At 32.4% G+C, this 21,702-nt stretch overlaps 2 protein-coding genes across 2 annotated transcripts; both read right to left on the bottom strand.

Annotated features, from left to right (window-relative positions):
* Positions 1-1,676: 1,676 nt before the first annotated feature.
* LOC145163486 (uncharacterized) lies at positions 1,677-2,606 on the bottom strand. The gene has a single exon (XM_079082323.1). The coding sequence runs from the start codon at positions 2,604-2,606 to the stop codon at positions 1,677-1,679; it is 930 nt and encodes a 309-aa protein (XP_078938449.1).
* A 47-nt stretch (positions 2,607-2,653) lies between these two features.
* LOC145163485 (uncharacterized) lies at positions 2,654-7,768 on the bottom strand. The gene is made up of 10 exons (XM_079082322.1): positions 7,678-7,768; positions 7,292-7,519; positions 6,787-7,026; positions 6,560-6,640; positions 6,224-6,424; positions 5,674-6,112; positions 4,636-5,576; positions 3,955-4,548; positions 3,334-3,861; positions 2,654-3,147 (listed from the first exon to the last, which is right to left on the bottom strand). Exons 1-10 carry the CDS (start codon positions 7,766-7,768, stop codon positions 2,654-2,656), a joined length of 3,837 nt encoding a protein of 1,278 aa, XP_078938448.1.
* Positions 7,769-21,702: the final 13,934 nt, after the last annotated feature.

The following is a 21,702-nucleotide window of genomic DNA, read 5'->3' as shown; positions in this document are numbered from 1 at the left end:
GGAGTGTCCAAACCGTTTGAGACAGAGGATGAGTCGGTGGCGGGATTAGCCACGGCTGAGTTGGAGCTAGTGGGAGCTTCAACTGGCCCTTCTTGTACTTGATGATGAGGGGCGGCTGCAACTAGAGAAATAAGACTAAGTTTAGCTTGTTCTTGGGAACAGGAAGCTTGGAAGACTTGTCTGGTTTAGAGATTACTGAAGTGACTGAGGAATGTTGCTAGAGTTGGATGGTAGAAAAAGCCTGAGTTGTTCAAAGTCCCAAGTGGGAGATTGTTGGGTAGTTGGTGTCTTTTCCAACTCACAAAGCAATAAAAAGGGAAAAGCAAGTGGCAGACAAAGGAATGTGGAACACCTCATTTGGAGGAAAAGCAAAGGAATGCATCCATTCTTTATTTCCTTAAGCATCGGCTCTTTGCCTATAAATAGAACATTCATCATTCATTTGTACATGTACCAACTTGTACTGTAATCTTCTAGCAATAATAAAATCTCTAGTTGCGGCCCGTGGATGTAGGATTTGTACCGAATCCGAACCACGTAATATTCTTGTGTTCTTCTTGCTTTATTTTCTCGTTTCGTTTGTGAGTGTGTGATAGTGTGTTTCCGCTGCGTGTACCCGGTCCGATTCCTAACACCACCCGCTAAAAGCAACTTCATACCCTTATTCCCTCGAACCGCCACTATCACAACCTATCAAAATCCTATACTTCGCCTTAACAACTGTGGACGATTCTCCTGCTTCCACCTATCACAACAACGAATTCTCTCACAACAACGAATTCTCTGGTTCATCAAACACTCGGAGTACGATTCATCCAAAGATCACAAATCTACTATTGCATTCCCCTTCATCTCATTTCTTTTAGGATTTGACGATCGTAATAGGGCAAGTTCTGGAGGCTATCGATTTCATGGCATCATTACATACTTGTTGGTGCAAAAAGAGTACAAGCCTTAGAAAGTTCCCCTGTTTTTTCATTTATTTTCAGTTCTGCTTGATTTTTTCTTTTGGAATCATTGTTAGAGTTATAATTTTACTCTTTTAGTTTGTTAGGATTAATTTTACTATCGAGTTCTTGAAGCTAACTTGTATCGCTATATTACCACCAATTACTAGGTCAGGTCAGAGTTTCTTCAACGAGCCTAGTTAAATTGTTGGAATTCAATTTTCAGCTAATTTAATAAATACTAGGTGTGAGACCCGTGTATTACACGGGTTTTATTAAAAAATTAACATAAATTGTTAAGAATTACATGTTTTTTATTAATAATTTTACATAAATACAAAAATCTATAATGAATAAAGTAATTATCTCAATATATCTACCCTAATAAAATGGTACATATTTGTAAAATGATGACGACAATAATGATGTAAACATTAAACATGAATTAATTAAAACTTGCTATATTTAAAAAAACAAAATGATGAATAAGTAAGTTAATGTATAATAATAAAAACAACTATTAAAATATTGACACTTATGTTTATGAATTACAAATTTCCAAAGACTTCCTTGAATACAACATTAGATGTCGTGTTCGTAAGTTTACCATCTTTATCTAAATTAATATCTTTAATCCAACTTTACTTTTAACTCTCGACAATGCAACATACAACTGCCACGAGTGAATACTGGTTGTCTCAAAAACAACCCCACCCTCGATAGTGACTGTCATTGACTTTTATTTATTGTCATTGCAAAACATACGGTCAGTGGAAATTGTCGTCTTTGAAATATGAAAGGAATCCTTTTATCCGAAGGCGTCAAAGACATTCTTGGAATAAATGTACGGTTTCCGATATTACTTCCAGATATTATTTCGGCTTCTATAACATGTTTACCCAATGCAATAACCCGTAACCTCGTGCCATTGCACAATCCGCATTTTTGATCAATATTCCTTAGTAACATAACCGGAACACCGACTTTTAAAACCAACTTATGAATTGGCATACCTGAAGGTCTAAGACCATTTAGAACATCAGGAGAATATAAAGTTTCATCAACTTCATCATGAACAAAATCAGCATGAGAAAGACTATCTGAACTTAAATACTCCTGTGGATCTCCTAGAAATAATTTTAACAAACGCTTATTAATCTCTTGAACGACTTCATTCTTCGGTGCAATGATTGCTCTTTCTTGAAAATAAATCGGATTCTTTGCATTTTCAACAATAGAAGGATAGACAAATCCAATTAATGAACCAATAGGATCAACTGAATCAACAATGAGAAGATCAGTGGGAATATCAATAATTGCATCACCATCATTCAAACCACCAGCTTTTCCTTCTCCTATATCCAAAATCCATTTTGCAAAAGTCGCCGTTTCTTGAATATCAGATGCGAGAACACTTAACCTCATGTTTTTTGTTAATGTTAAGACTTTGCAACTTGACCAAATATAAGAGGAACTTAAAGAAGCATTCACAATGTCTTGCCTGCTTCCATTAGGAACAACCGGTAGAATTTGTCTAAAATCGCCTCCAAAGACAATTGTTTTTCCTCCAAATGGCAATTTTGAGTTTCCACGAAAATCACAACTCAATATATCTTTCAAAGAACGATCCAAGGCTTGAAATGCATGCTTATGAATCATAGGTGCCTCGTCCCATATAATCAATGATGTTTTTTTTAACAATTCGGCTACATCACTATCCGGTGCAAAAGAACAAAAGGAATCCTCAGTAAGAGAGGAATTATAAAACGTGAGTGTGCTGTTCTACCTCCGGTTAGTAACAATGAAGCAATACCACTTGAAGCAACATTTAGAACGATATCACCTTTAGATCTTATAGATGCAGATAAAGTCTTCCAAAGAAAAGTTTTACCGGTACCTCCATAGCCATAAACAAAAAACACACCTCCTTTTTTCTGTTTAACAGCTGTCATGATTTCATCAAAAATTGATCGTTGTTCAATTGTTAATGAATCAAGTAGTTGATGAGATTCTTTTTGTAGATTGTTCATATCAAAATCTAACTCCTCAGTAATCAAACGGTTGTTTGAAGAAGATACCGAATCATGATCAGGGTAAGGCTTCCCAACAAAATCTTTAAGGCTTGAACTGTTTTGGAGTAGAATTTTTTCAATCTCATATAGCGTCAAGTTTTTAAGCTGATCGTCATTAAGGGATAAACCTATACAATTGTAGAGTTAATTATTAAAAGATAAATATAGACAATTATCACGTAATAAAAATAATGTGTAAAAAAACTTTTAAATATTTATAAAAAAACATCAAAATTTCAAATAATAATATATTTAGCATTTAAAAAATATATAATTAATGTATAAAATGTAAGGAATGACAAAAATAATAATACCTGGAGACTTTAATCTTATTCGTTGATTGTAGAGAATTCCATCGAATAAGTATTGCCAAGTATTTTCCCAAACATAACACGGTTTAGACAAACTATTAGACTTTAGCATAGTTGCAAATAGAAACCGTAAATAATAACCAGAATGACTTGCTTCGTCGATGACATCAATATATTCTCTATCATCTTCTAAAAGTCCAAGAGCATAACATGCATCTCTAAAAGTAGGACATATTTGTCCATTAACCGTACGAATATCTGCAAACGATTTCGGACCTTTGACTTTATTTAAAAGAATTCTCAAAAAATATGCTTCACCGAGATTAGGTGAAACTATGTGAATCATCCCAATAGAAAACCCTTTTTTTCTTGGCTTCCAACAACGATCTTCTTGTTTCCATACAAATTTTGTAGGAAACTCAACATAAGAAAGTTTCCGTGCATCCTCATTATGTTCATTACAACTCATCCAAGATAGGAACATCGAAGAAGAAACAGATTGTTTGTTGAGGACATCTTCAATATCATCATCTTCTCCGTATACAACATTTTATTTTCCAGGAAGATGGAACGGAAGCCTTACAACTGACGGATATCTGTAATGAACATCAAATCCATATATACGCCACGAAGCTTCACATGCAGACAAATACCTACAATCATAGTAGTCCTTTATTTCATCAACTGGAGCATCATCATTATCACCTCCGTTGTTGTTTTGTGAAACTTCAACAGTAGCCCGATCAGGACCCTTGTTAATATATTTAAACAAATATTTGATGGAAGCCGCTTGATTGCACCACTCAACATTAATGTGAGCCTGATATCGTTTCAAAAGGGTTTTGTGATATGGAACAACACTTCTGTTATCTAACTTAACACCCGACTTTTCTATAAAAGATCCATCATTACGTCTCCTATATATAGGATAACCATTTGAATCAACGGAAGTATTCTCCAAGAATGGCTTCGGGAAGTTTTTTGAACACTTATTTTCACTCATGCATGGGCATTTAGGATTATCAGAACCACATGGACCATGCATCATGAACTCAGTGACAAGTGAGTACAATTCTGGATCATCGTCTTTGTTTGGAATTTCAGTCGAAATAACTCGATCAATATGTTCAACAGTAGGGAGTTTGTAATCAGAGTGCATGAATAAACATATATGTGCGTGAGGCAGACCACGCTTTTGAAACTCCACCGTATAAACAACTGTAGATTTAAATAAATATAATATTATAAGATAATAAAAAACATAAAAAAAACATTTTGATAACACTATATTGTAATATATGGTACCTGCTTGGACCGAACCCAATAACCTCTTCTTCTTTAAGTCTTTAATCAAAGAATCCAACTTAATTTTGAATAATCTAGACAGGATATCAGGCCTATCTTCGGGATTAAGTATGGTGTCAGCAAGAAACCTTTTAATTTCAGGCCACTTTGGATTGTATGTTACGGTTATGAAAAAATATGGGTATCCAAACCACTTACAAAGCGACATGGCATCTAAATAGTTTTGCATCATGTAGCGTGCACCACCCGTAAAAGAAGAAGGCAAGATAACACGTTTTCCAACGTTGGAAATATCAGTATTACCATGACTTTGTACGCTTTTTAAAGTTTCATAAGATTCGCATCTAAGAACTTTTTGCTGGTTGCGTATGTAATATAGTTTCTCAGTTTCAATCATCGTATAAGCATCAACCAGAAACTGTTGAAAAAGCCTTCTTGAATTAAGAATTAATGAAAAAACATTAACTTTGTCTTGAATTCTATAAGCAAAGAATTCTCTCATTGTACAGAAACGACGTTTGGTATTAGTTGAATGATCAACATCTCTGTGAGGTATGTCAACTCTATATCCATCATCTCCATATGGAAAGAGTAGTGGGTACTGAAGACCAAGGTAAGCCGGATGTAATTCGTTTATATGTTGTAGACTTCCTGATTTAGTTGTTACGATGATATCTCTATTATCAATTGCATCACCAATGTCACCAACAATTAAAGCAGCAACCTCAGAAGCAGTAGGTAAGTTATATGTCCTTCCATCTTGTTTCCTTCTTCCTATAAGACGTAACTTTAGATCTATATGAGGATTTTCATCAAAACAGTCTCTGGCCATTCTATAACACTTAACCAGCTCATTGATTGAATCCAACATGACCTTCAAAAAGCTAATGATTTCAATATCAAGAGAATGAGAAGTTGATGTGCACCCTTCGTTCTGTGTACTGTTAACAACAACGGTTATATGTAAAATTTAGCAAGTAATAATTATATCAAACTTATAAAAGCAATGGTTTATAAAAAAAATTAATAAAGTTATACCTGAAAGCATGTTGTCTATTTGTTATTTCATTTTCAGTATCATATATGTATAGTTGCGAAAACTTTGGTTTGGATCCATCTGTAGGTAGAAGACTTCCCATGCAATGGTAATTTTGACTGCTAAGTCTGAAAGCGTATGGAGCATTGCCTCTATTAATGGAAGAATCAAAATTTCCACCCATTGAAGTAAAGGAAAACATCGAATTGAATCGACGAATATTCTTCATGAAATTTTTTCCTTTTGGATCAACATTACGAAAGAGATTTTGATAATTTGTTGGAGCTTCTTTTAATTCAGGAAGCTCAACTTTTCCGTTACCACAACACATGGAATAAGAAGTTTTCTTTCCAGAAGTATTGCCTTTAAGAGCTTCATATGTCCATAATTGTGCATTACACATCGTACACACAAAAGTCTGGTCACCATGGTCCAAGTAATCTGTTCAATAAAAACAGTTGTAAAACTTTGAAATAATTTAATGTTGCAATGAGTAATAATTTAAATATACAAGGGGATTATAAAAAAAATATTATTTTCCTTTTGTAATACCTGATATTAATTGTTGATGGATCTGTTGATCACGTAAATCTTCATCTGATGTTAGGTCCAAAATGGGTATATGAGATATATTTGGAATCTTTCTTTTTTTATTTAGTTTTCTGCATGATAAATTGCTGGAAGAAGATCGAGTGACTGAAGATGAATTCGTAGCTCTCATGTCACCAGACAATATAGAATATTGTGCATTTACTAACAATAATAGTATGACAATTAGAATTAAATTTATAAAGTAAATAGATAAAAAATAAAAAAAATGAATACATATTATTTTATGTGTACCATATATAGTAACAAACATTAAGTTGAATATAAATGTATTTGTACCATTTGAAATGTTGGACAACGGAGTTCTTGTAGTAAAATTAGAAGCAGATTGAAAACATTCTTGATCACGACCAATATTACCTATCAATAAAAGATAAGTTGATATAAATATGTATTAAGTAGGGAACAATAAAGAAACAGGTATAATAACATAGTATCTTTTTACAAGATTAAGAATAAGTTTATATGGATAAAATTAATTAGGTAGGATGATATATATCATATACCGATTGGTACGGTGGACATGTGATTGGATCTTCTTGTATCCAAATAAAATCTCCTTTCTTTTCGTTTATCTTTAGCCTTGTTCAACAATGGACTGCCGATATAAATATTCGAAATAGATTGAACCCGTGTTTGCTGATATCTACATGACAAAGTTGGGATGGCATTTTCATTGTTACCGACAATATTGACAAACTTGCTTGATGAAGGTGTTTGAATGTTGGTAGTTATATTAGAAAGCACTGTAAAAGAATATAAAATATGTAAGTTATAATGCAGATACAAATAATTGTAAGTTAACATATAATAAGAAAACTATAAAAAATAATTTTAATGATATAATTAGAAATGATATATAAGGGATTTATAAAATAATAATGTTTAATTAATTGCAATGTAGCAAAGAGTGTAGGTAAAACATAATAATATTTAAGATTCAGAGGATTGTGTGAGATGAAAAATATTGTATAAAATAAAAATTAGTCTATCCGATAGAAAACGATATACCATTAGGCGATGTGGACATCTGATTGGATCTTTTCTTATCCAAATATAATTTTCTATGTTTTCGGTTCTCTCTAGCAGCATCAGACAATGCATTTCTAATATTTAAAGTTGAAGTAGATTGGAAACTTGTATGTTGATAAGCGGATGATATATTTGGATTCAAATTTTCACTGTCATCGCGAATATGTATAGAATTGTTTGAAGATTGTAAATGCTGCCGAGAATAACCTACATTGAACATATAATAATAACAATGGTTAATTAGAAAATACTTTGATTATATGAGATAAAACATGAGAAGATATAAAACAATATTTGTTCAAGATAAGTTAAATATAAAACATTATTGAAAATGAAAGTAAATTGAGGTGTAGATAAAGAATTACCAAATGACAAGTTGGACATAACATTGGATCTTCGTTGATCCAAATATATTTTTCTAAATATGCGCCTTTCTTTATGTTCGTTTGATTCCATATCGTGTTTGTAGCTTAGGAACAAAAAAAAGTATGTAATGAAAAGTATATTGACCATAATTCCATTAAAATTTAAAATTGAAAATCATCAAAAACAAAGACATTAATACGATTAATATGTAGTAGTTAAAAATTGGTAATATTTAAGTATTGTATATTTTACATTAATAAAAATCAATACTTCCAACAAATAAGTGTATATTAACATGACAACTAAAATAAGAATTTTATAAAAAAAAATTATTTCTAAAAGATACGTAACTTATAGATAACCATATATATTAATACTTACATCAAAAAAATTTATATTCATATTGATATAACAAATAAAAGAATGATTTTATAAATAATCTACTATGAAAAGAGAAGGAAAACCCGTTTTTTAGATGAGGCCCTCAAATGTCTTCCCAGAATGTCGATTTTTGACCTAGTTTAATATACGATTCAGCACAAGAGGTTACGAGATTAATAAGACAAAGATACGGAAAGATTCATTGAAAATGACAAAAATACCCTTATGCAAACATTATTGTGTTTAATTTTTCTTATTACAAACAAGTTATAATTTGCATATTCTTAATGGACTTTATTCTATTGCAAATATGGAGTCAATATAAATCATCATAATTTTCAAAAGCATAACGATGGATCATAAAGATTACTACAAACCATGTTCATCAACAGATCCCACAACTGTAATGAAAACATACGAAGGTCAACAGGCTCACCATATTGTAGGGGAAAGAATTGTAATCATTGTTTCCGAGGAGAGATCTATTTACATTTGAAGTTTATATAAAATGAAATTTTCATTTTTTTTACAGAAAAACAGAAAACCAAATTCGGTTCTGCAGCAATGCCTATAAATACACAAACTGTAAATTGTAAATTTCCTTAAGAATGTAGTAAAAGATTAACAACCAAAAAAAGGAGGAGGTGAAAATGATGTTAGAAACTTATGAGTAAAATGGATATAAGGTCATTCCCCAACTATTTAAGATTGTTTTGTCTTCTTACCTGCTATGCAAATAGACATTTAGGTCAACTTTTCACCAAATGTGTAAAATAGCGAACTGATTTGTAAAAATGACGTTTTTACCCCTTGGTCATACAGAAATCATAAATAGTTGGGGACAGAAAAAATATTTGTATTTTTCACTTTAATTAATCTACATTAAAAAAAATGAAAATTCCATTTTATATAAACTTCAAATGTAAATAGATCTCTCCTCGGAAAAAAGTATTTGTATTTTCACTTTAATTAATCTACATTAAAACAAAAAAAACCCACAATAATAATAGTTATAACAGACCATTCCATTCATTTTCCTGTTTCCATTCCATCACACCAAACAAATATAACCACTTTCAAATAAATAGGAAAACACAGAAAATAGCACAGTTGAAAAAAAACATGCATAACAGTTAACTTTTTTTTAATTATATTGCTGTAAACGGTTTCAAGTTTGAATCCCAATGTCGAAAGCAGGGACTTATGATGGAAAATAGGGGCTTAAAAAGACAATTGAGTTCATTCTGACTCTTCAGGTCAACAATACTCTACATGAAAAATACTTTTTCATCTTAGTTTCTTACAGTTTGAATGTTGCTCCAGAACTTATACTTATAAAGTTACAGACCATCTACCACATTTTGATATATGGAATGAAAAGTCAAAAGTCACAATCATATGTTATATCTTGCATCGATTTAGGAACATAAACAGTTAAGCAGGCACACACACGCATACACATTGAGAAGCAGAAACTGATGTTAAAAAACAACACACATTAAAAAAAACACAAGAAGAAACAAAAGATAAACAAACAAGTTGAAAGTAGTTTTTTTTATAAACTTACCGGAAGGATTGAACTCTGTGATTGTGATTGAAAGGACGATTTTCCACTGTGATGATGCAAAACTTTGGAACACGATGTTGTAAACTCAATATTTCAAGAAACAGTGATAACAGATGAATTAGAATTGAGTTATTCATAGTATGTAACTTATAAAAATGATTTTTGGAAAGGATATCAAACTTTGGTTTGAAATTATACAGTATTCCAAAATATTAGCTGTCAATGAACATAACTTTGAAACGTATCCCAAGTTAGCGTGATTTTGAAAGGGATTGACCAAATTTGTTCCTGATTATAAATGATGTATGTCATTCTAATAGTAATTCCTGCATATTAGGCACTATTTTCTTACATTCTAAAATCAATTTAAAAAAAACGTAAATAAGGATTCCATAAATTAAGCTATTATATAAAGATAGAAAAATTAAAATTCATGAAAACAAATATCTTCCTTTTTAAAATAACCGTATGTTGCACCATATCACAATTAAAATTTTTGGAAAATTTTACCATACGGCTATATTTTTGTTATTTATAAAATTATTATTTTATCACTTATAGTGCCCTTAGTGGTGACTATATTTTTGTTATTTATAACATTATACAAAAGTTATACTTTTGCTATTTTAAGTTGTCAAACCGCGTAAAACACGAGTTGTAGCCTAGTATTTGATATAAATAACAAATATTGACTCTGCAAATTATTAGTTTTAGAATGTAGCATAAAATTACTTATACATCAAGTCAAGTTATGTATAAGAATCATAGACTGTGAAAGAAATTTGTGAAGATTTAAAAATATATCCAATAATAAGAGTTAAAAAATTTTTGTATTTGGTTGACCGGTTAAATTTTGTTGCAGGATGTGAAAGAGACTACACAGAAAAATACCTTGATTTACTGAAATATAAAAGACGATTATGAAGAAAATATGAATGTAATGTCCAAATATAAAGTGCAATATAATTATTGCATAAAGAATCAAATCCAAATTGCTTATAATAAAAGAAAAAGTAAAACCTAACACGAATGAATATTCATAGTGCACCAAACACAAAATATTAAAATCCCAAACAAAATCACAGTAAAAGAAAGGAAATATTTTAAAAAAAATGGCTCGGAAAATAGCATAGATTAGCAAAGAAAGATTGAAGTTTTTGTCTTCATAAATAGGATCACTTTTCAACTTTAGGAATCAACAATTTTGTGTTAAATAGCCAACAGATTTGTAAAAATGACGTTTTTGCCCCTTGCTCATACAGAAATCATAAAGAGTTTGGGACAGAAAAAAGTATTTGTATTTTTCACTTTAATCAATCAACATTAAAAAAAGCCAAAATAATAGTGATAATAGACCATTCCATTCCTTTTCCTGTTTCCATTCCATCACACCAAAAAAATATAACCACTTTTAAATAAATAGGAAAACACATATAACAGCACTGAAGTTATCAAGATTTTAAGGAGGTATTCACTTTCTTACCTGCTATGCGTAATGAAACCAATGGAGTTATGAAGAATATTTATACAAAGAAAATATGAATGTAATGTCCAAATATAAAGTGCAATATAATTATTGCATAAAGAATCAAATCCAAATTGCTTATAATAAAAGAAAAAGTAAAACCCAACACGAATGAATATCCATAGTGTACCAAACACTAAATATTAAAATCCCAAAGAAAATCACAGTAAAAGTAAGGAAACATTAAAAAAAATGGTTCAGAAAATAGCATAGAGTAGCAAAGAAAGATTGAAGTTTTTGTCTTCATAAACATGATCACTTTTCAACTTTAGGAATCAACAATTTTGTTGTTCCACCAACTTTTTCATCTCCAATACGGGGTGCATTAGGTTTGGTTGCTGATTCATAAACGTCATCATCAAGATCGTAAACATCTACAAGTTTACGTTTGGCACTTGTAGGTGGTGAATTGAGGTTGTTGGCTGTTCTTGATGATGGACTTGTACAAATGCCAGAGGGAATATTCGACATAGGAGTATTATCAGCAGTGTGGGAAGTAACATCCTTAAATTAAAAAAGAAATAATGTTGATTTAGTAATATAAAGGATAACATGTATAAGAGTAAATGATGTTGTGTTGTAGTTTACCTTACAACCAACTGTTTCTTGAGATGCAAATTCTGAGCCAATTATATTAACAGATTCAGTATCCATGTCCTATAAAATTATGGATAAAATAAAATAGTATGTTGGGTTAAGGAATCTAGAAAATAGTATTTTCAAAATATGTTTGTTTTAAATTAATTAAGTTGGAGTATTTTTACCTGTTCAATCCTACTCTTTTTCTCAATCTTCTCCAAAGCAGAAATAATGTCAACATTATCCGTTATTTTGGAAATGTTGTAAGAACGACCAAATCTTGAAAAATTAAATGTTTTGACAACAATCTTGAAAGCCAATTTTTTGTCGATCATGGCATTCAACTCAATAGGAAACTCACTTGTATTGCCGAACTACAAAAAAAAAATATTAATAGATAATAACAATTAAATTAATGTGTGAAAGTTAAGTTGTATTTAGCAAAATGGTATTGCGTATAAGAAAGATATACCCTTTCATATTTTGATAATAAATCAGCAGCAGATAATTTCAGAATATTTCTGACTTCACGATCAAAGATCGTAAGACTGACAACACCAACTAAACCTTGAACTCGAACTTTGATCATAAAACTAAAAAAACACATAAAAAATTAAAAATTGTAAATTAAATATACTAATAATGAAGAATAATATACTAAGTTAATATTTATTACACACCTTGGTTAGCAGTAACAACTTTGTCCTTGCACTTTTCATTTGTACACACCATAATCTCTTTCTCTTGTAAATGGTCTAAGTCACTGACTGTCTCATCTGGAACCTTAACTATTTCAACCTTTGACTTGCAATTTTTGAAAGCATTATAATACCAATTCCGTTTATCTTCAAACATCTTTATTGTGCCAAGAATTACTACACAACCTCCCTATGATAGTAGGTGTATTTAGGTGTAGTAAAGATTAAAGTATTGAATTAACTAAATAAAAAATAGGATAATTCATATACCTCGTCCAATTCGTGAATAGCGGATATTTGGTGAAAAGAGTTTTTTTGAAGAAAGTCATCATGTAGTGAATACATGATGGATGATCCCGAGTTACGTGAAACCGAAGAAGTGAAAGAGCTTTTTTTTGCTTGTAAACTAATTAAGTTAATTAATGTTAGATAGTATAACTCTATATTATTAAAACATTAAAACGTAATGAGAATCATGTAGAAATTTCACATAACCTTTTTTTGAATGTGGTTATCTCCTCAATGTCATCTTGAATATAATGTTTTGTGGCCATGTAGGTGTTATTGACATAAGGACGATCTGAAAACGAAATTTAATAATTTTTCGCATGTTAACAAATTCATATCATAGATTTACATGTGGCAATTTAGTTCATTCGAACTCTCCAGGTCAACAAAAGTCTACATGAAAAATATTTTTTCATCTTAGTTTTTTACAGTTTGAATGTTGCTCCAGAACTTATACTTAGATAGTTACATACCATCTATGATACATGGAATGAAAAGTCAAAAGTCACAATAATATGTTTTATCTTGCATTAATTTAGGAACATAAACAGTTAAACAGGCACACACCCGCATACAAATTGAGAAGCAGAAACTGATGTTAAAAAACAACACACACATTAAAAAAAACACAAGAAGAAACAAAAGATAAACAAACAATTTAAAAGTAGTTTTTTATAAACTTACCGAAAGGATCGAACTCTGTGATTGTGATTGAGATGACGATTTTCCACTGTGATGATGCAAAACTTTGGAACACGATGCTATAACTCAATATTTCAAGAGACGGTGATAACAGATGAATTAGAAGTGAGTTATACATAGTACGTAACTTATAAAAATGATTTTTGGAAAGGATATCAAAGTTTGATACATTCCTTGCAAAAGTTACGTGAGTGAAACAATGTTTGTAAAGTTTCTTCAAATTAGAGTTATTTTTAAAGTGATTGACCGAATTTTGATTACGATAATTAAGAAGGTTTATTTGAATTTAATACCTTCCCTGCAAAAATTACGTGAGATTTTAAGGAGGTATTTACTTTCTTTAAATTAAGCGGATTTCATATACTGTATTCTTTTAACAGATTTTAATTTAAAAGACAAAAAATTAGAATTTGACAAGTGGAATTAAAGGTAATTTGAAAAATAGAAAAAATGCCATGTGGCATTGTGAATAAGGTGATGACATGTGGCAATGTTATTTTCTTTTATTAGGGTAGATATGTTAGGATTTATGAGCTTAAATTGGTAAAAAAAAAAAAAAAAAAAAAAAAAAAAAAAAAACTTGAACATTGTTGCGTAAGTAATTCGTGTCAAATGCATAACTTTCTTGGATATGTCGAGTTTTTTTTTTTTTTTCATTTTGCTACTTAGGAAATGGTGAAGAAAAAATGAGTTGATTTTCCATAATGTACCTAAATAAAAATCATTAAGGGGCAAGTGTCACTTTTCTAAAGTGTGATTCTAATAATGCCATGTGACATCCTTAAAAATTAATTCACCTTTAATACTTAAAAATATATATAAATATCAATATTCATATTTTGAATTTTAAAAACCAAAAGAACTTATAGGAAAAATGACTTATTGAGTTATGGTGGTGAGAAATGAGTTTTTTGAAAAGTGTTTGAATTAACTTATACATGTTTTAAAAGGTATTTGTCTTTACAACCCAAAAAATTATAAAAAGTTTTGAAAAGTTAGAAATCCTAACTTATTGAAATCTCCTTTTGAAGGGTTAATGAGAAATTATTTTAAAGGTCATTTTCTGTTAAACATTTTTTTGACTTATTGACTTTTCAAAAAATCAATAAGTCAATAAGTTGTTTTTAAATGAAATCTCAAACACCCTCTAAGCCTCCTCGCCGTCGGCCTTCATGTAAAAAGTAAGAAATTGACAACTTTAATCCCTTATTCTCATAATCTTACATCCTAAGTTTCCAACTTGTCCTTTTTAGTCTCTCAAGTAGCTTTATTTCTATATAAATTAATTAATTGAACTTATTCTTCATTCAAGTTCTTTTTATCTATTTACCTTTTATTATTATTACTACTACTAATATTATTATCATTTAACCGGTAAAATGTAAACATGATGTTACATTTTCACATTGGAGTCAACAAAAAAAAAGCTCGATTTGGCATTCTTCCAAAGTTTTTAAAGAACGAGCTCCAAATTCAATGGTTTGAGCTTCCAAATTGGTTCATTTTTCACAATGGTAAACCTCTTTTATGTGTTTCCTATTATACCCTTTCTTGAAGCATTTCAAATTTTAAATTGTTCCTTTTTTTACCCTTTTCTCCCTTTTTACCCGCCAATACATGAGATGAAGTTGTTATAATCACATGCCGCCTTCAAAATCCGAATTTGGATATGGTTGGCAGAAGTGTTAAGGAAAAGCTTGTATTCAGTTTCGTTGTTCTTGCTGCTATTTATTTTTCACAGAAGGAAAATATAATATGCATGAATTAATTCTAGAAACCATGAATCTTGATGTTCTTAATGCTTAATGTTATCTGTTTGTTGTTTCAAATAAGTAAATGCCATGTTCTTTTTTCCAAATTAAACAATAGTTGGTAGTCTAGTGGTTGTGATGGTGGTGTAGTGGTGGTTGTGATGATGATGGGTGGATATTATGGTTATGGTTGTGGCATTGGTGGTGATGTTAATTCTAATTAGTAGTAGTAATTACCGATTTTAATTAATTAGGTAATATATAAAGAAATAGAAAAGAAGATAAACATAAAGGAAAATTAGTCATATTTAAAAACATAACAACCAAGGTGTTAGTCTTGTTAGTGATGGGTTTTGAGCATAACAAACAATCCTATGTGTGCATGCAAACCTAATTGATTTGATGTATGTTTTCTCTAATTGAACATACAAGTATTGAACATCAAAAGGAAAACCCTAAGAGGCATATACTATTTTCGAAAATCATAACAAAATATAGTAAACATACCTTTAATTGTTATGTAGTAATAACAATGTGAATCCAAGACTTCGTGAAGCTTGAGAGAAAGTGTCACACGTGTAACACCTCTAATGGCTCACACCCAAACTAGGCAAGAGGATGAGAGATGAGAGATGAGAGAGGAGGATAAGGCTTGAGAAATTTGGCTATTCTTCTAGGGTAAAGAGTCACCGAAATCATGAGGGGGTACAACCCTTTATATAGTTGTAGTAGCTTAGAGCCAAAGCTAGGGTTTTAGGGAGGAAACCCTAATTCCTTAGCTTAAGGACTAAGCAGCCCATGAACTTCCCATCCAAGGCCTTGGACAAAAATTCTAGGGCCTTCCTAGAAGTTTTCGTCCAACCCTTCTAGGGAGGTCCAAGAGCCCAATTCCACAACTATCAATAAATTGCTAAACAGCCCCTGCACTTTTAATTAATACAATTAATCCCAATATTAATTCCAGTTAATTTCTGATTAACTATTAATTAAATAATATTATTTCTAATTAATATATTATTTCCATAATACATTAATAAATCAATTATCTCAATTTATTATTCAAATAATAAATTCAACAACTTTCTCCAAAAGTCATCCTGTCCACTTGCTAGTATGAGGGCAACCCAAAAGGACTATGCTACTATCAATTCAAGTATATACCAATTATAGTTATGGGCTTAGACACCTAACTCAACAGTCTCCCACTTGGACAAGTCTAATAAATATAGTTGTCAGTATAAGTTCAAAAATCAATTAGCAAATTATAGCTCTCAAAGCCGTTGTCGAACTCTGACCTAGTCAGTTACGTGTCCTAAGATAAGTAATCATATAATCCTCCGTTGTGCAAGATATCATATGGACAAACGACATGGAAGTAAATCAATCTCATTGTCCAATACTTTGTTTCCCGATTTCCAATTTGTAATGACAAAGAACTACTAATCAAACACATCAATTTATTCCTGGCCGGGCCCGACACTATAAGTCAACACCAAATCATCGAGGGGCCCAAGATATCGCTTTTCCCGTTAGGGAAAAAGGAACAGATAAACTTTGACTTATATGTTTGCACTATTTACTCATCAAATCATGCACAACAATACGTTTTATAACATCAAGTTACTGATGTGTTTACGTATCATCAATGCACAACCAACTCGTAAACAACAACTCATATATCTCTGTTTAGATATTATAAGATATTATCATCTCAGAATTACTTGTGATGAATTCCATGAAGTAATTCTCTGAGCGTGGGTTAATCCAATACTTAAAATCCCTATTTTCAAGTACCCATGAATGTTGCAGCAAACCATTGTTATGTCTAAACCCTTAGACAATCTACAATCCAATTCATGACAATCTTGATTCACTACTTACTTCCAAAGTATGATCGACTGTGGATGTGCGGATAATCTAATTATTCGGGAAGTAAAACATACAAACTGAAACATAATAATAAACAATTGACAAATGATAGTAAACAATACTCATAAATAATTCTCTATTATTTAATCATCAAAAGTCAATTACATTTACTTTGATACAAGTTTCTAAATGTCTATCTAACTACTAAAACTAATATCATCCTTCAGACCAATGCTCCTTGCATGTTAAACGTGCTTAACCCTACTCAGACCCTTTGTGAGGGGATCTGCAGGATTCTCTTCTGATGATACCCTCTTCACGACGAGGTGTCCTTCTTCTACTTTATGTCTGATAAAGTGGTATTTTATGTCGATATGTCTAGATCTGCCATGATCTTGTGGTTCCTTTGTCAAGGCAATCGCTCCTTCATTATCATAAAAAATATCCATTGGCTCCTTTATGGATGGCACAACTCCAAGGTCTCCGATGAAGTTCTTCAACCATATAGCTTCCTTCGATGCTTCGCTTGTAGCTATGTATTCTGATTCACAGGTAGAATCAGCCACGGTCTCCTGTTTGGAACTTTTCCAAGTTACTACTCCTCCATTAAGGGTAAACACCCAGCCAGACTGAGAACGGAAGTTGTCTCTGTCTGTTTGGAAGCTGGCGTCACTATACCCAATTATTCTTAAGTTATCATTGCCACCAAGCATAAGGACCCAATCATTAGTTCTTCGCAGATACTTAAGAATATTTTTAACCGATATCCAATGAGCTTTACCTGGATTTCCCTGATATCGACTAACCATGCTCAAAGCAAAAGCCACATCAGGGCGAGTACATGTCATAGCATACATGATCGATCCAACGGTGAAAGCATATGGAACTCGACTCATTTCTGTTGTCTCTATATCAGTACTCAGACTCTGAGTCTTACTCATTTTGGTATTACTCTGGATAGACAACTCTCCTCTCTTGGAATTCTCCATGCTAAAATGTTTTAACACTTTATCCAAATATGTACTTTGACTAAGTCCAATTAGTCTTTTACTCCTATTTCTCAAAATCCATACCCCTAGAATATAGGCAGCCTCTCCCAGACCCTTCATAGCGAAATATTTTCCAAGCCAGGACTTGACTTCCTGCAAGGTTGGAATGTCATTTCCTATAAGGATTATGTCATCAACATACAACACTAGGAAGGTTACTATACTCCCACTGGTTTTGACATATACACAAGATTCATCTTCACTTCTAGATAAGTCAAACTCTTTATCTTTCTCATCAAAGCAAATATTCCATCTGCGAGAAGCTTGTTTCAATCCATAGATTGATTTCTCAAGCTTACACACTCTATTGGGGTGCTTAGCATCGACAAAACCCTCTGGCTGACTCATGTAAACATCCTCAGCTAGCTTCCCATTAAAGAAAGTGGTTTTGACATCCATCTGCCAAATTTCATAGTCATGAAACGCAATTATGGCTAGCATTACCCTAATAGATTTAATCTTAGCTACCGGTGAGAAGGTCTCATCATAGTCAATCCCTGGGGTTTGAGTAAATCCATTCGCAACCAGTCAAGCCTTGAAAGTGTGGACCTTTCCATCCATGTCAGTCTTCTTCTTGAAGATCCATTTGCACCCAACTGTCTTACGACCTGGTACATTGTCAACCAAATTCAAATTTTGGTTGTCATACATGGACTTGATCTCACTGTCCATTGCCTCTTTCCACTTGGCAGACTCAGGGCCCGTCATAGCTTCCTTGTAGTTATAAGGTTCATCAGAATTTGCCATTGTGCTATCACTGATAAACGTATCACCATCAGTAGTAATATGGAAACCATAAAACTCAGGTGACATTCTAACTCTATTGGAACGCCTAAGAGGTAATGACTTGTCAATTGGTTCAACTGGAATTTCTTCCTCAGGTTGAGACATAGAATTTCCAGAGGTTCCTTCATAGTTTGGCTCTTGAATTTCTTCAAGATCAATTGCACTCCCACTGTCCTCTTTGGATATGAGCTCTCTCTCGCGAAAGAGTCCCCTTCGTGCTACAAAGACCACATTGTCACTAGGTCTGTAGAACAAATATCCAAAGGACTTTTGTGGGTAGCTGATGAAAATACATCTCTCACTTCGAGGTTCAAGCTTGTCGTGAGTCTCTAACAAAAGCTTCACAACCCCAAACCTTGATATGTGCTAACGAGGGAGCCTTCCCTGTCCACATCTCGTAAATCTCTAAGGCATACCCCCAGAATGAGATTGGAAGTGAAGCTCGACTCATCATGGAATGAACCATGTCCAACAAGGTCCGATTATGCCTCTCAGCCACACCATTAAGTTGTGGTGTCCTAGGAGGCGTCAATTGTGAAACTATTCCACATTCCTTGAGGTAATCGTGGAATTCGATACTAAGATACTCACCACCTCTATCAGATCTAAGCATCTTGATCTCCTTGCCCAATTGATTCTCGAATTCTTGTTTGAACTCTTTGAACTTTTCAAAGGTTTATGACTTATGTTTGATTAAGTAGATATAGCCATATCTGCTATAATCATCAGTAAAAGTCACATAGAATCGATTTGCATCCCTTTTGGTGGATCTGAAGGGCCCACACACATTTGTGTGTATGATATCCGACAATCCTTCACCTCTTTCACAAGAACCAGTGAAAGGTGATTTTTTCATCTTTCCAAGTAAACAAGATTCGCATGTATCATCTGAACTTAAGTCAAATGATTCCAACACTCCATCATTCTGGAGTTGGGTGATGCGTTTCTTATTGATATGTCCAAGACGATAGTGGTGGGTTTTGAGTATCGTAACAACCTTAAGGTGCACATACAACCATAAATACTTTGGATCTATGTTTTCTCTAATTATACATGCAATTGATATTCCAAAGCATTATCCTAACTAACATAAAAAACATGGGTACCTGTATAACAAAAAATCTAGTTAGATAACATACCTTTTCTTGTAGCTTGATTCCTCGGACCTTTAAGATCCTAGCACCCCAAATGTGATGCCTCAAATGCTTCACACAACACCACCAACAATGGAGGACTTGAGAGAGAATGTCTTGCACCAAATTTTGGCTATAGCTCTTCCAAATACTACTTAGGTGTCGATTTTAGGAGCCAAGGGGTTTCTTATACAGTGTGGCAAAACTAGGGTTACACCATGTAAACCCTAATGTGCATGACCTTCCATATTCCTTAGGATCCATGGTTTTAAACCTCCATGGAGAATCCATGGGTTGTCACATTGGTTTAGCCCAACCTAAAGAATTATGGATCATTGGCCCACATTATAAGAATCAATGATTTACACAATCAATCTCCATATATTTAATTAGTCTCTTTTGATCACTAAATTAATTCCAAATTAATTCTTGACCAATACTAATTAAATAATATGATTTCATATTAATATATTAGAACTTATAATATATTAATAAATCATAAATAACCTTTTCTCAAATGTCCATCCTTCAGATTGTTCTGGTGCCATGCAACCAAAATGGATCATGCTACTCTCGGTTCAAGTACATACCAAATATAGTTATGGACTTAGACACCTTATCCAACAGTCTCCCACTTGGATAAGTCTAATAACTATAGTTTCAAGTATGACCTCAAACACCGACTAGCAATCGTAGCTCTTAAAAGCCTCTGTCGAACCGTGACGCGCCATTTTAGATAAGTGATCATCTAATCCTCTGTTCTCAAGATATCAGCCAGACAAATACATGGAACAATGTCATACTTATTGTCCAGCAGTTTGTTTCCCGATTTCCGATTTGTTTGACATAAAACTTATTCGAACACATCAATTTAGTTCTGACCGGGCCTGACACATAAGTCAAAACAAAATCATCGAGGGGCCCAAGATATCGCTTTTAATCCTCCAAGGACTAAAAGGAACATATAAACTTTGACAGTATATGCTTGTACTAACTACTTGTTAAATCATACACAACAGTGCGTTTTATAACATCAAGTTACTAATGCGTTTTCGCACTATCAATGTACAACCAACTCATAGTCAACAACTCATATATCTTGGTTTGAAGAATTATATGATGTTATCGTCTCACGATCACTCGAGATAATTTCCATGAAGTGATACAAGTGAGCGTGGATTTAATCCAATACTCAGACCTTATGAGCACTCATGAATGTTGTAGCAAACTTTGCTATGTCTAATACACTTCAGACAATCTAGAAGCCAAATTCATGATAGTCTTGCCTCAATACCTACTTCCAAAGTATGATCGATTGTGGGCAGCTTGAATAATATAATTATTTTGGAAGTCAAAACAAGTAAAATGAAACAATAGTAAATGATTGACACAAGATAGTAACATTACTTATAAATAAAGAACACCTTTTATTTAATCATCAAATGTCAATTACATTTCAACTATTACAAGTTTCAAAACTATATAATCATTAAAACTAATATCGTCCTTCAGCCTGATGCGCCTCGCATGTTGTAAGTGCTTAACCCTACTCAGTCCCTTCGTGAGGGGATCTGTTGGGTTCTCCTCTGACGATACCCTCTTTACTACGAGGAGTCCCTCTTCTATTCGATGTCTTATGAAGTGATATTTTCTGTCAATGTGTCTGGATCTGCCATGATCCCTTGGTTCATTGGCT

Source organism: Lactuca virosa, chromosome 3, assembly GCF_052849685.1.
Source record: "Lactuca virosa cultivar CGN04683 chromosome 3, Lactuca_virosa_CGN04683_v6, whole genome shotgun sequence".
NCBI classification, from domain to species: Eukaryota; Viridiplantae; Streptophyta; class Magnoliopsida; order Asterales; family Asteraceae; genus Lactuca; species Lactuca virosa.
This window is presented reverse-complemented; position numbering and strand designations above follow the sequence as displayed.